Source organism: Hoplias malabaricus, chromosome 8, assembly GCF_029633855.1.
Source record: "Hoplias malabaricus isolate fHopMal1 chromosome 8, fHopMal1.hap1, whole genome shotgun sequence".
NCBI lineage: Eukaryota > Metazoa > Chordata > Actinopteri > Characiformes > Erythrinidae > Hoplias > Hoplias malabaricus.
Genome location: NC_089807.1, coordinates 2,358,037 through 2,373,899, shown reverse-complemented (window position 1 = coordinate 2,373,899; position 15,863 = coordinate 2,358,037). Strand labels below are relative to the sequence as shown.

The 15,863-nt window shown below is 41.7% G+C and overlaps 1 protein-coding gene across 1 annotated transcript in view; it reads left to right on the top strand.

Annotated features, from left to right (window-relative positions):
- rtn1a (reticulon 1a) overlaps nt 1–15,863 on the top strand; it is a 30,366-nt gene continuing 14,503 nt past the window's right edge. Inside the window, exons 1-3 of the mRNA XM_066679029.1 lie at nt 1–354; nt 8,333–9,094; nt 9,601–10,449. Of these exons, the coding sequence (XP_066535126.1) occupies nt 168–354; nt 8,333–9,094; nt 9,601–10,449 (1,798 nt within the window). The 5' untranslated portion in view covers nt 1–167. The remainder of the gene's footprint in view (nt 355–8,332; nt 9,095–9,600; nt 10,450–15,863) is intronic.

Genomic DNA, 15,863 nt, shown 5'->3' with positions numbered 1-15,863 from the left:
TCAGCGCGCTCTGAAACTAAACCATCCGCTCAGTCTCTCCCTGTGTGCGTGTCGACTCAGTTTCTCCAGTAAAAACACCTCCACATCATCACCAGAACAAGTCGGATCTTCCCGCGCGCTTTTCTCCGCTCGTTTTTCCCGTTGCTGTGTGTGGCTGATCCGTGAGGATGTCGGGGGCGCGCGCTGCGGAGGACTCGTGGACGGAGCAGGAGGAACTGAGCGCGGGGAAGGACGCCCTGGGCGGCCGCGGGCCTGTTCTCAGTTCCACGCGTTGGGAGGACGCGGAGAACAAACACGCGCTCGGCGCGGACGGCTCGAGAGGCAGCGGCGTTGCTATGGAAACTGCATCCACAGGTAAGCGCATCATTTGTGCTGCGTGGACGTGGAGAGGTGTGAAGGAGGTGGACGTGGTCAGCAGTGAGTTTGGAACAGAGGGCCGCACACTGCTGACTGTGAGTTAGATTTTACAGTCCGTTCATTGAAATGTGTTAACTTTTAACAGAAATTAAAAAAAGAAAAAGAAAAAAGAAAAAAGTAAGACGAATAGTGTTACCTATAATGCCAGCTGTGTTCCAAAATCTGTTTGGGCACTCAGAGCGCCCCCTTGTGTCTGGATGCCCCTTGCATCTGGGTGTGGCATTGCCCTTATGCCCAAACAAGGGTGTGATACCTTCTATAAACCTTAATGCCATTCTAATGGAGATGGAAATACCTGGGTGCCAACTTTCCTTGTAGTGCCAGTGGCTGGAGCCCAGTAGACCTGACTACAGCTGTGCCCAGGTAATACTGTGCTCAGGGGTGGCCTCTAACAGACTGGATTGTGCCTAGATGCCACAACTTTGCTCATTTATTTGAGTCTCACTTACCCTGATGCCCCTGTGACTGATCTGGCAGATGACCCTGTGCAGGGGGTGTTAACTCTCAGATGCCTCTGGCTTTGGCAGGGCACCATCACCATTATAATGGAACTGACAGATTGTGGACACCCCCTAGGAGTGTAATGTTCAAGATGCCCATTGTGGCAATACCCAAAGGCAAACCTCCAGGTGCCCTATAGCTAAATTCCCAATGCCAAGATGCCAGTCTACAGTGCTGTGGCCCCTAACGTAAGAGAGGTTTGGCCCCTAACGTAGGAAAGTTAATGGGAGTGGAAGTACACTCTGATACCCAGTTGTGGCGTTACACAGATGCTTCTTTTCTCAGGGGCTGCTCTGCTGAAATGGAAGTGCCCAGATGCAGCTAGCTCTGGTTGTGGCACCACTTGGCCTAGAAGTGACTGGCATGTCTGCCTGCCATGCCTCCAGGCAGTGACAGTTCCTTTAAGCCCAATTAGGGTGAGCTTACACTCTAACGCAAGTGTGCTGTACTATTGGACCCAGCACCGCCATATAACAGAATGTATATGAACAGGTTCAGAGTGAGATTTGTGTTGTCATGTGGGCAAGAGAATATTTATAGTGGTGTTAGGGCCCAAAAAAATGCAAAGCTTGAAACTACTTGTTTTGTTTCCAGTATATGTGGGAAAAGTGTGTTTTTTTAAATATTCCTGTGGGTTTTTCTACTGCTGGCTCATATCTGAGCTTTTATTATATCTGCATTGTAGTCAGTGGCAATTAAAAATATATTTTCTTTTTTGTTTTGCTAAAAATACTTAAAATAATATTAAAGTAAAAACATGTTTTGAATATCTCTTCTGTTGTGCTGTGTTTAAGTGGACAGTGATATCTCTAAGCTAACAGTAACACAACACAGAGGTTCTTACTCTGTTTTTGTTTTGGATGTGTGTGTGTGTGTGTGTGTGTGTGTGTGTGTGTGTGTGTGTGATGTTTATGCAATGACTGCTGGCTGCTCCTGTCCTCGTCTTGTCTTCGGCTCCCTCTCTTCAAGTGCATTATTTAAACTCATTCAATAATTCAGACATCTTCAGGTTTAGCCTCAGCCTGCAGCTGCAAAGATACGGTACCAAAACTGTTGAGCCTACTGTACACTTTCCTCCATTATTAAGTCTTTGGTTTAATTAAGTCTCGGCCTGTCATAATTAATACGTACTTTCCTGATTACAGTTGTTCGTTTTCACAGTCGTGGTTTTAAACTGAAACAGACAATAGGAACTGGAGTATTTAAATATTTCTTAATAACAGCTGTAGAGGATGAGGTTGAGTAATTTGTGTTTATTGTTTTTGTTAATAACACATTAAATAATAAAATGTATATTTGTTTTATTGCTTTTTTTTGTTAATTGCACTTTCTGAGCTTAAAGTTTCTTCAGGTTAGCTTTGTCTGTGATTATTTGGGAACGACTGAGCATTGTCAGCTAGAAAGTAAGATGTAATATCTGCCAGATGGGGTACTTGAGGCATGTGTTTTTTATAGATGTGTGCAGTTAACAGAAAAAGCCAGCCTTCACAAGGTTTAATAATCACAACAATGATTAACTTGGCAAATACTCATCAGCTACAGTAATGAAATTAGTGAATGCAGTGTACAGGGGGGTTAGTGTAACTCTGGAAAAAGGTGTGGTGTAACCATGGAAACGGGAATAGTTCGGCTTCAGATGGATTTTCATCAGGTAGATCATGTTATAATTCTGTGATAACTTCAGTCTGAGAGAGATGTTGGGATCAATGTGATGCTGTGAGGAGAAGACCGTACCTATAGGAAGTGACCATCAGGGCTTTTATAGCTATTTTTAGCCTTGGAGAACAGAAAGACATCACATATGCAGCTTCCCCCCACTTCAATATCTTCCCTCTTTTTGTCTGTTCTCTCTCTCTCTCTCTCTCTCTCACACACTCTCTCTCTCACACACTCTCTCTCTCTCTCTCTCTCTCTCTTGCTCTGTTTTAGTTCAAATATTCATGATCTGGAGCCTCAATTCCCTCTCCTCCCCTTTAATTCCTTTCACTCTCTCATGCACACACACACACACACACACACATTCCTTGCTTTTAGACTGACACACAAATGCACATTCAAACAGTCTCCCTTTCCATCTCTCTCTCTCTCTCTCTCTCTCTCTCTCTCTCTCTCTCTCCCATTTATTTTGAGTAGCTTCTCCCCCTCTCTTTTCCTCCTTTCTTTTTCTCACAAACAGAAGGGGCTCTATTTATATCCTTGGTGAGCATGAAAACCCTACACTGTCTCTCAGAATGTGTGAGTGAAAACACATACTAAAAATACTACTTGACAACGTATACTGACGTAAAATATAATGTGTCTATTCATTCATGTTCACAAATTAGTTTTGGACTTCAGATATTCTAACTTAATTGAAAGTTATGATCACTAATTCTATGGTAAATAAAAAAAAAACTTAAAAGTGTCCATAGGTGTGAGTGAATGTGTGTTGCCCTGTGAAGGACTAGCGCCCCCTCCAGGGTGTATTCCTGTCTTGCGCTCCAGACCCACCGCGACCCTGAACCGGAGAAGTGGTCACAGACAATGAATAAATGAACTTATAATAATAATAATAAGTTACACTTATATAGTGCCTTTTACATACCCAAGGTATCTGTGTGGATGCTGATACGATAATATTAATAAAAAGTTGAAGATGGAAAAATAAGCATTTTAGAGATAAGTCAAATGTGTACTGGGCTAAGACATTTTTAACCGAGCAGCAACTGAACATTCTGCTCTTCCGGAGCATTAGGTTAAATATATAATAAAATATTGGATTATTATCTAAACCGATAAGAAGGTATGCTTTTCTTCTTAGGAATACATCTGTAGATACTGAAATGATTCTGATGTTGAGCCTTTCTAAAAAAGACATTGCGGAGTTGAAAACAGTACTGACGTGTATCTTGAGTTCTGTTGTTGTTAACTCTGATCATTAGACAAATTAGGACTAGACAAATCAACATTAAAATATACAGATGGGCAGTGCTGATATTCTGGTGCAGGAACGTTTAAGGGAAGAGTATAGTACATTAGATTTTTAGCTGAACCATCATTTTAAAGGGAACCTCTCTGTTTAGCAGATCTGAATAGTCAGGATGGTCAATGTCAAAGCTGGATGCTGAGCTGGACAGCTCTGATGTAAAGATCAATATTCTGTCTCTCCTACACAACAGTAAGTCAAACCTAATCCTCTTACCACTGACCTACAGCCCATATCCAACAGAAACATCTTTCAACATTCTTTATATGGTTTACACTTAATGTAATGCTTGCACATCTAACAATAACACACATCTCTAAGCGTTTTGAGCTGGTGAAATGTAAAATTTGCGGTTTCTCTCTGCTCACCCCAGAATAAAACTCACAGCCCAGACATGTTTAGACATTGTAGCCTTTTTATGATTATTTCAGTTTATAGAGATGATTATGATGACTATGATGATAGTAGGTAAAACACTTTTCTAGACCCCCAAAACGCCTGAAGTTTTAACATAGTTGTTGTGGAAGCAGACAGTCCATGCCTGGCCTCGCATTGCCAGACTCTCTAGGGAGAGTCTGGTACTTTCGCCACTTAACATGGCCACAAACTGTCTACTACTGCAGGAGATTAAATCTGACATGCAAAAGGACCAATCACAGTCTTCTATTCTGGTATGACATGTAAACATTTGATTCATGTTGGACCAGTACCAGAGCCAATATAAAATCACTACAAAGAGCCAATCAGAATGAAGCAGGCAAAATACTGAGATTGAGGCCAGCACTGATAGTCAGACTGTCCGTCTACTTGTGGGTGGAGCCTATGGTTGAGACTAGTCCGTGCCATTACCCTCACCGCACATCAGTTATTATAAAGACAGGAAAAAGAAAATATATGACAGATCCAATTCTGGATCATTAGAAGGCCAGAATTGGCCACAGCAAATGATTTAGCTAGATATCCGTTAACACCCCTACTCTTTTCCTGGAATTCCCCAGGGATCTTTTTTTAATCCCTTTCACTGCATATAGGCATTGGGATTCACATAGACCACAGGGATAGCACACTGTTCCCACCACCAACACTACACTCACTTTCCCAAGGAGGTCTCCCTTTGATATACGGGCTAAAACCATACCTGCTTAGCTTCAGTGGGTTTGCATGTTCTAATTGTTGGGTGCTATATGGCTGCTAGCAAGCTGCTCTTGATGTTATTAGCATTTAGCATAGCTGGATGTGGGTCTCTGTGGCACAGTTGGTTAGCATGTTCGGATGTTACCCAAAATGTTGGAGCTTTGAGCCAACCCAGGGACATCTCCAGTTCCATTTAGAGCAGCACTGTTTTGCAAGTGCAGTGTAGTGTTGTTGTCACCCAGCTCAAGGGTTCTGGGGTTGTGGGCTCACACTCCACCTCAGGTCACAATTTCTGAGGATTTCTCCTTGTGTGTTTTGCCCATGTCTACGTGGGGTTCTTCCCAGTGTTCTGGTTTCCTTCCACAGTCCAAACACAGACATTGGCAGGTGTATTGGCTGTTCATAAAGTGTCCATAGGTGGGATGTTGTGTGAGTGAATTTGTCAGTGTGTGGTTCTCTGTGATGGACTGGTGCCCCATTCCGTAATATCCAGACCCACTCCAAAAGTGCACAGTGAAGATAAACCGGTCATGGAAAATTAATTAATTAATGAATAAATGAATAGAAGTTCTTTGCACTGATTAAAAAATTAATACGTCTACGTTTATTAAACTTTTAATTTTCCAGTCTCTCAACACTGGATGTTTATATGTGATTCAATTTTGTAGTCCTCTGTTTCCAGTTGTAGGTGTGTGTGTGTGTGAGGAGCTCTATCTTCTGTCAAAGCAATAAACGTAAAAGAAGTTTGACTTTTCATTCTAATGTGTCCATTTAAAATGCAACACATTTTTTACTGGAGTATAAATCTATTACAATTGGAAGCTTTTAGGTCTCATCTTTCTCTCCTTCTGTTGAGGGATTATAGGATTTTATACTCCCAAAACACACACACCAAGTGTTGTATTAGAGATTAAAGCATTTGTTTATGCTGTTAATTGTGATTGTAAATGGTCAAAATGTACAATCTTGGACAAAACACCTGGTTGTCCAACATTTATTTTGCAACAAAGTGTATTAATATGAAATTTAATTCCTCTTTGCTGCCAGCCTACAGTAACTTGTTTGGAATTGTCTTTACACTCAATGTTGAAACATTATTGTGCTCTGATTAAATAGTGCTGGGGGATTTATAACACATATTTCCTCATTTTTGGCATTGGACTGAATGACTTTTGTTCATGTGCAGCTGCTCTGGATGGTTCCATTCTGTTGGCAATGGCTATGAAGGTTATACAAACTGTATGGACAAAATTCAATGTCTGTGGTTTTAGAAGAATATGGCAATGGCATTTTTAATTTACTATTGTTTTTGTAATTTAATATCTGTTGGATTTTCCACAAGGCATAATTAGAGAGATAGCTGGATAATTTAAATCTGTAAGCGCTTATCCAGTTCAGGGTCACGGTGGGTCCAGAGCCTACCTGGAATCATTGGGCACAAGGCGGGAATATACCCTGGAGTTGGCGCCAGTCCTTCACAGGGCAACACAGACACACACACTTACAGACACTTTTGAGTCGCCAATCCACCTTCCAACATGTGTTTTTGGACTGTGGGAGGAAACCGGAGCACCCGGAGGAAACCCACACGGACATGGGGAGAACACACCACACTCCTCACAGAGAGTCACCTGGAGCGGGAATCGAACCCACAACCTCCAGGTCCCTGGAGCTGTGTGACTGCGACACTACCTGCTGCGCCGTCCCCTTGAATCTTGAAAATAGGAATATTTCTGACCTCTCCTCCTTGGGTTAAAATTACATTGTTGAAGGAGAAATCCTGCTTTGTGGTGTACCCCCAGACCTATTAAAGTTTGTGCCAGACCACCAGTTATGGTTATGTCACAGAACATTAATTTAGTTGTTTTGATTGGTTCACAAGCAGTTCACTTGTTGTGTTTCATTGAGTTAAATTTTCAGATTAAACTTAAGATTGTCGATTATGTTAACTACATTACAAACTGGGCAACATATTGGCACAACAGCTCCAGGGACCCAGATATTGTGGGTTCACGTCCTACTCCAGGTGACTGTCTGTGAGAAGTTTGGTGTGTTCTCCCTGTGTCCGCATAGGTTTCCTCCGGGTACTCAGGTTTCCTCCCATGGTCAAAAACACACGTTGGTAGGTGGATTGGCATCTCAAAAATGTCCATAGGAATTCCACAGAGTGAATGTGTGTGTGTGTGTGATGCCCTGTGAAGGACTGGCGCCCCCTCCAGGGTGTGTTACAGCCTTGCGCCCAATGACCCTGAACTGGATAAGTGGTTACAGACAGTGAATGAATGAACGAACATTACAAATTGCAGTTTTTGGGATAGGGTGTGTCACAGTGGCACTACATGTAGTGTTCTTCCTACAGCACTGGAGAAAAAATCACTGTCCAAAAACATGTATCTATGAAGAAAAAGTTATTTTGTTTGAAATCTACTGGTTATTCTAATGTGAAATTTTCATGCATGACAAAAATCTGAAAACAACTAAGCAGTGGCTGCTCCTGCCAAATCTCTCAGGGGGCTCATGGTTGCAATGACAGATTGTTCACTGGGTAAATTAAGAGTTAGCCATCTACACAACTGGCACATTGTGTTTACAAATTAATGAGGAAACTATCTTGACATCTAACATAGAAGAGTGTTATTTCTGTGGTCACTTCATGTAGAAATACTTTTTTGATTCAACAATGTGGATTCAAAAAGCTTAAATCATAAAGTTTCTCTTGTTCTACATACTGTACAGTATTTGTAAATGGCTATATCCAGGAGATCATTATTAATGTCTTCTTTAATAAAGTTGCGTTGTTTCTACAGTGACAGAATAATCAACTGTGGTCTATACTTCACTAGAAAGTGGGAAATATAGTGAATAGAGTGGGGAGCCATTAGGAACAAGTGTCTCATTGTGTATGATGAAAGCAGGTGGGGTGAGCCCTTCCTGTACCCATAGAGAATGAACTGAAGGCTCTGCAACTGAGTGGAGCCAGGTGCAAATATTCACCATCTTGAAATCACGCACAAAAAAAAAAGCAGGATGGTACAGAACAAAACCTAATACTGATTGGACTAGGATACTCAGCGGCGGGACAAACTGTATATCAGAGTTTGGTTAATACACAGCCGTTGGTTAATATTGTGGTAGCATGAAAACAAATTTCTCCCTTTCCCTTTTGGTGGTACATCACCCCATTGCCCTAATTAACAAATTGCTCATACAACTGAGATACATCTTTTTTGACCATGGAGATTAGTGAGATGTATTAAAATACTTGTACACAGTTTTACTTAACCTCTCTCTCTCTTTGTATTTCTCTTTCTGCAGGTGATTCCATGTCTGATCTTTTCCTGAAGTCTTCTCCAGGTCAAGACGATTTCTCCCTCCTCTCCTCTCACTCCTCCTCCAATCCCTTTGGTGGAGGTGCTCCTCTTTTCTCCTCAGAGGAGAAACGTTCTCCTCTTGGCACTGACTCCGGCATTGGGATGACTCCTGGGGACCCCAGCGACCTCCGTGACCTCCAGACGCACCGGACAGATGCTTACAACTACATGGACATGGGTGACGACCTCTGTGACTTAGGAAACCTTAGAAACCTTGGAAAAGGCAAGTCAAATCCCCAGCCAATGAGAGGTTATGACAGTGAAGAAGAAGATGACGATGAAGACTTGGATGGTCTTCAGGATTTCAAGACAAAGAAGCAGGAAAAAGAGTCTGACCCATTCGATCTTGGACGCTACCTGGAGAAAAATGCCCCTCTCTCTGAAAGTCCAGAGAATAAAGGATCTGCTGGAGGTCAGCATGCATTTCCATATGTAGAGGATCCGTCAGATGAAGAAACAGCTGACTATCGCTCTTACCGCATGATGGGAACCCCGCAGACAGCAAGCCCCGTCAAGATCACCGTGACAACTGAACCCCGTAACCCGGCAAACCAGCCTCAGAGGGTCTCTCCACAAGGGGGCGCTGCAGAAAAAGACAGCGTGCTCAGTTTTGGGCAGCAAGGCCTTCCCACAGTAACACTGTCTGAGCCAGAAGACGACAGTGCTGCCTCCTCAGCCAATCATTCCCCTAACCACTCTCCTACAGGTGACCACCCTCACACTTATTTGCCTAGTTTGGTAGCTTGTCAAAAACACATGTTCAGCATCTAATGTTTTTTTTTTTCGGTTTGTACTGGAATTTAACAATTCACAAACTTCATTAGTGATTCATATACAGTGGTAAAATTAAACTGTCTTGGTCTTCTTGTCCGTAGAGGATTTGTTCACAATTATTTCTTAGAAATTTCATGTGACAACGAGGACAAATTCTGCATAAAACTGTAAGGGTATAATTATATGCCCAAATGTACTCCTTACAGTTAGATCTGTGTTCTCTGGAGTGGTTTAGCTTCATCCAAACTGTTTGGAATTATATAGGATTCAGAATTGTTATCCTGAAATGTTATAATATGTAATATAAAGACTTCCAAGGAGAGATGACGCTGTTGCTAATTCCATTAATTTAATTAAATGTCGAGCAGGTGGTCACAAGGTTTTAGCCATATACTGTACATTTATTTCACAGTTCTCTTTGTATTCACCTTTACACAGGAAGAGAGTCTCCTTCGGATATTTTGTTCCAGCCTGCACAGATAAAATCCACAAGCCCCATTCAGAACAACAGCGCCCCCTACCAGGACATGAAAGTTCCGACCAAGCCGTCCTCTCCGTGGGACCTGTCTGGATTTGGGGGAAGCAATCGAGATCTTGAAGGCAGTGGTGAATCTGGAGATTCTGAAATTGAGCAAGTGGCTGAAGAGCTTGATTCCCCAAGGGTAGGCAAGACCAAGAATTCAGAAGGGGGATTTGGTCAAGCTAGCAACCCATTTGGCCTGTCTAGCGATAAAGGTCGAGGTCAAGATAAAGCTAGCAATCCTTTCGAGATGCATCAGGCCAGCAAAGTAAATGCTAGCAATCCATTTGAGCGTCCCGGCACTGGTAAGAGTGGCAACCTTCCAATTTATAGTCTGTTACGTGAAGAGAGGGAAGCAGAGCTAGACAGTGACCTGCTGATCGAATCAGCCTCAGAAGAGAGTCCCAAACGTGAGCAAGGATATTGTCCCCCAAAACCCAGCTCACCTCCAGCACCGAACATCCCCTCCATCCCCATTCCATCAACACCAAGCACCAGAAAAGAAAATGAAAATGAGAAAGAGAAAGAAAAACAAAATGAGAAGGAGAAAGAAAGTGTTGAGAAGATAGTGGAGAAGCCCAAGCCCCAGCCACCGAAACAGGAAGAAAAACTTTGTCCCCCAGCAATGGTCACAGCTGCAACTCTTCCAGAGCAGCGCCCACTGGAGGACTGGGCCAGTAAGAACAAGAGCAGTGGAGAAACCAAAACGGCTGAAACTAAACCTGCAAACCTGAAACCTTTCCTCAAAACCTTTAACAAACAGAAAGGTAGGAACAGATTTTATACATGGGTTAAAGCTGGAGGTCATTAATATCGGAAATGTTTTTGTTATTACATTTAAATACTTTTAGATTTCAAAATTATATAAAAAAAAATCAAATACTGTTATAAAAAAAATATTATCTGTGGCAGCAGGACTTTAATTGCCTGACTACAGCTAGAGGACTCTCTGGTGGACTCCTTCAACAGTAGTCAGACAAAGGTGAAGGGAAGGGGGAGCCTTTTCTGGTTAAATATCCTCAAAAGCATGCTTACACTTTGATTCAAGGTGCCAGTATAACTGCTGCTTAATAACATGAAGAAGAATCATTGGGGATAATGGCTGGTTGGGCCTCTGATATAGGGAGTAAATATCACGCCATGTGATTGAAACCTGCATTGACCTTATCACTGGAGTATCGCTGGTTTGGTCCCAATTAATGCATCAGGTCCCAGAGAACAGAGCTGGCCTCCCTCTTCTTCCCCCTCATAACAAGCCCAGTGCAAGTGCCTGTTAGCTGACATTACAGATCTGGGGAGTTCTGTGCTGTTATAAATCTAGCGATGAAAATTGGATTGTGGTGCAGGGGGGCTGTGTTTTCCTTTTCCTCCAGTTCCTTTAATATAAGTTTGTGATCCATAACTAATTATCTGTCATCCAACATGATGCTTATAGGGCTGAATACGGTCAAATCCAGCAATATTCCAACATGTAAAGCCTTCTCAGAAGAGTAGAGGCAACAAAGCAGGTTAAATAATCTTTATTGTTGGATTTGGCAGTGTCCAAATATTTTTGGCAGTATACTGTGCCTATCCTAAACCCTTGTACATTTAAATAATTTGCACCATATCCTTTACAAATACAAAGTGGATCAAACACGGCAGTGCTGCATGAGTTTTAAACACTGTGTCAAATCAATGTCCATGGTGTTAGACTTACCCACTTTGTGCATTTAAAATCAGAGACTGATGCTGAACAGCTTGTGCTGGTCATCCTCTAGTCCTTCATCAATGGACACAGGGCGCTGTTGGCTGGGTATTTTTAGTTGGTGGACTATTCTCAGTCCAGCAGGGACACAGAGGGCTTTAAAAACCCTGCTGTGCCTGATCCAATTGTACCAGCACAGCACAGACAAACATATTTCAATCACTGCAATACTGAGAATGATCCACCAGCCAAATCATTTCTGCTCTGTGGGGTATTGACCATTGAAGAGCAGGGTGAAGTGGCGATACAAAAGTATGCAGAGAAACAGTCGGACTATTACACATTAGTGGAATGGGCAGACTCTTGGGACACAGGTAATGTAAGTCAGAACTTATGGCAACAGCAATCAAAATAAAGAACAATCAAAATAGCAAATACGTTTTTAAAGCTTAGCTCCCTTTCACTTTCTTATGGTCTACTGAGACCATTTAAACACAGAAGGGCGGTGAGAGAGGCGGCCTCAGTCTACAACCAGTCAGGAAAAACGCCCTCCTTTCAAACTGACTGGCCTTAAATTGGAAGAGTACTGGGTTAGAAACAAGACTAAATATCAGAATAAATCTAGGTGAGTCAGAACTTTTTTCTTGTCTAGTGAGGGTAAAAAGCCATTTAGAGAGGTGCATGAGATTAGTTTTTCAAGGAAGGTAAAATGTAAAATGTTGCCGTTAAGCTTAGATCATTTAATTTTTGTTTCTGCTGTAAAATTAATAATTTTCCTTATGGAGAGGTTGGGGTCTTTGAAGATTCCAAAGGAAGATTTCAAAAAAGATTCCAAATTAAATTTAGAAAAGTGCCTAAAATGTTTTGTTGTTTTGATCATATTTTAACCATGATTCATTTCAGTATCTATAAAAATTCTGAAGGCTTTTCAGTAACATTACTTCATAAAATAGCTTCTAGTTTATGGTGGTGCAGCAGGGAGTGTTGCAGTAACACAGCTCCAGGAGCCTGGAGGTTGTGGGTTCGATTCCCGCTCCGGGTGACTGTCTGTGAGGAGTTTGGTGTGTTCTCCCTGTGTCTGCGTGGACTTCCTTCTGGTGACTGTCTGTGAGGAGTGTGGTGTGTTCTCCCTGTGTCTGCATGGCTTTCCTCTGGGTGACTGTCTGTGAGGAGTTGGTGTGTTCTCCCCGTGTCTGCTTGGGTTTCCTCTGGGTGACTGTCTGTGAGGAGTGTGGTGTGTTCTCCCTGTGTCTGCGCGGGTTTCCTCTGGGTGACTGTCTGTGAGGAGTTGGTGTGTTCTCCCCGTGTCTGCTTGGGTTTCCTCCGGGTGCTCCGGTTTCCTCCCACAGTCCAAAAACACACGTTGGTAGGTGGATTGGCGACTCAAAAATGTGTCCGTATGTGTGAGTGTGTGAGTGAATGTGTGTGTGTCTGTGTTGCCCTGTGAAGGACTGGCTCCCACTCCAGGGTGTAATCCCGCCTTGCGCCCAATAATTTCAGGTAGGCTCTGGACCCACCGTGACCCTGAACTGGATAAGCGCTTACAGATAATGGATGGATGGATTTCAGGTGGAAAATGGAAAAAAAATACCTGGAGTTTTAAGAGGTTAAAAACCAGCATGAAAAAGAATTGTGATAAAATTGAGATTGTGATCCTGCAAAAAAAAAGATATATGGAGACTTTAGTATGGCCTGTCAACCCACCCAACATGTGTTTTTGGACTGTGGGAGAAACTGGAACACCTGGAGGAAACACACAAAAACAGAGGGAGAACACACCAAACTTCTCACAGACAGTGACACTACCTCTTACCTAGTGTTCCTTAGAATACATGTGACAGGTTAAAGTTTAAGGCTTTCATTCCAGCACATTCTGTGACAGCATTTGTTAAATGCCTATTTAACATTTGACAGAACTAGTGCACAGGTGTGGCCTAACTGGTCAGTGTCCCAGTTGCACTGTAATTGGTTGTTCACTCAGCCAAAAATCACTTGTGTAATAATGTGATTTTTAATACTGTTTTCATACTTAATTTTATAAACTTATTACTTAAACATAATCAAAGTAGTCTGACCCGTAAACAAATTTCTACTCAAGGCTTGATTGAATTCAGCCTCATTCAGGATTCATTTTGCATTGCATTCAGAAAATTAGTGAAGCCATGTACTGTTTTTGTAAGTTGTACTGTTTTGATAGTTTGTTTGTCCTCAGTTCCAGTGCTCCACATCCCAATATGTTATGTGTAAGACTGCTGTGTGATGGGATCATTAGATTAAAATGAAGGAGATAATCTGAATGTTGAGTTCCTTCCAGTTGTTAAAACATATGCATCGACCTCATTTACAAATCCCAGACACAACACAGAGATAACGCACAGAGAAAGACACAGAAGACAAAGCTACTGTGTTATTTGCTTATGTGCAGTCGAAGTTCACTTGCAGCACATGTAGCACATTTCATATTTTGCAAAATATAACGCTAAATTGTGACTGAATGGTTCTATTGAAAATCATGTTGTTAATATGAGATGGCTGCTCTCATTTCTATGGCCCTCCCCCTCCCCATGTAGTGCTGTGAACTGACTCAGAGCCATCTGGACTCAGATCACCACAACATGATCACACAGGAGCAGAAACATATACATGAAGTATGAGTGAAGGAGTGAAGGCACAGAGGTGTGTCTGTGTGTGTGTGTGTGTATGAGAGAGAGAAAGAGTGTGAGAGGTTAATGTTGTGGACCCTTTGGTCGTACTGTGTGTTTATATAAAATTCATGACTCTTTTACAAATTCTATACGTAATAATTGTGACATGTTTTACCTGCATCCATGTGGTAAATTTCTTCACATAAGTAAACTAGTTTTTAATGCAGTGGCGTCTGAGTGACCTCTGTCACAATGTTCATTTGGGGTTTTCAGTTTTGTCCCTGAATCATTTAATGATTATTATTCTCCACACAGTGTCAGGAGTATTTTCTGTATATGTTTTGTTGCAAATCACTGCTTATAGAGTTGACACTTTTTCAAATATTGTCTCAGGATTTTGAGGCAGATTTTTAGATTAATACAAAGTTAAGAATGCTTATTTGTCCTGAAAATGTAAGGTAACATAAATGTAATATAACATAAATACACACCCACAAACTTGACAGACAATGTATGGGATCAGAGTAATACAGCAACCATAAACACACACACACACACACACACACACACACACACACACACACACACACACTGAAGCTTCTGGAATGCAGAAAACAGGTCATTGCTTCTTCAGCCTTGCTCATTTCTGCCTTTAGGGGGCGATAGATGATTTGTTTTTATAACACACACACACACACACACACACACACAACTCATTACCATGCAATTATGAAGTCTTGGTTTGACTGTGAGGTTCTTTTTAAATGGGTTTGAGTTTTGTCTCCACATTTCCAGCTGCATATATGTAAGGATGTTGTGAAAGAGAGAGAGAGAGAGATAGATAGATAGATAGAGAGAGAGAGAGAGAGAGAGAGAGAGAGCAGCCGTTGTTGCTATAGCAACACTGGGGGGAGTAGGTCTAGGCTGACATCTGCTGGTGTGATTGGCTGTTGCTGTGGCGAGAGATTTAAGGGAGGGATGCTTTAAGATATATATTATGTTTAAGCTTCCTTCTCTTATTTAAAAATTATATGAACCTTTGTTACTATTCAAAGAAATAGTAACAATATAGCAACTTTACAGGAGAAGGAAGAAAAAACTTCTTAACTTTCAATGGACATCGTATAAAAATGTTTAATTTCCAGTATTTTCCAAGGAGTCTTTTCCTAAAACAGGAAAACGCAAAAAACAAACAAACATATAAACTTTTCCCAGGTTGGACTATATTACCCATAATTCCACCTAGAGATCTCACCAACTGTGAAGCATACAAAAGCAAAACACAAAATACAAATATATATAAAAACAATATGCTGACATGACCCCACCCTTGTGGAGATAATGGTGATGCCACTTAGGTCACATGACCAAAGTCTGATGTGTGTGTGAGAGAAAGAGAGAGAGAGAGAGAGAGAGAGAAAGGAGAAGATGGTGAGACAAAAAACAGGATAAATACAGACAGAGATTGAAGAGATAAAGGGGTGGGAAAGCAAGAAAATTGAAACAAAAAAGGAAATAAGGGAGATAAACAAAGACAGAAACAGTGACTTGGGGAGGAACAAATTTAGAAGGAAGAAAGAAAAACAGGGAAAAGAGTGAGTCCAGTGCTATTGTTTGTTTTTGCTTCTAGCTGTAACGCTTGCAGTGTTGGCTATTTGGGGCTTTTATTATGAAGCTTTCATCCTTTAAAAAAAACTCCCTCCCACCAGTTCAGTTCAATTCACTACGCATCAGTGGTTGCAGTGCAGACTGCAGTGTTTACCATGTGATCTCTCTCTCTCTCTCTCTCTCTCTCTCTCTCTCTCTCTCTCTCTCTCTCTCTCTCTCTCTCTCTCTCTCTTCCTCTCTA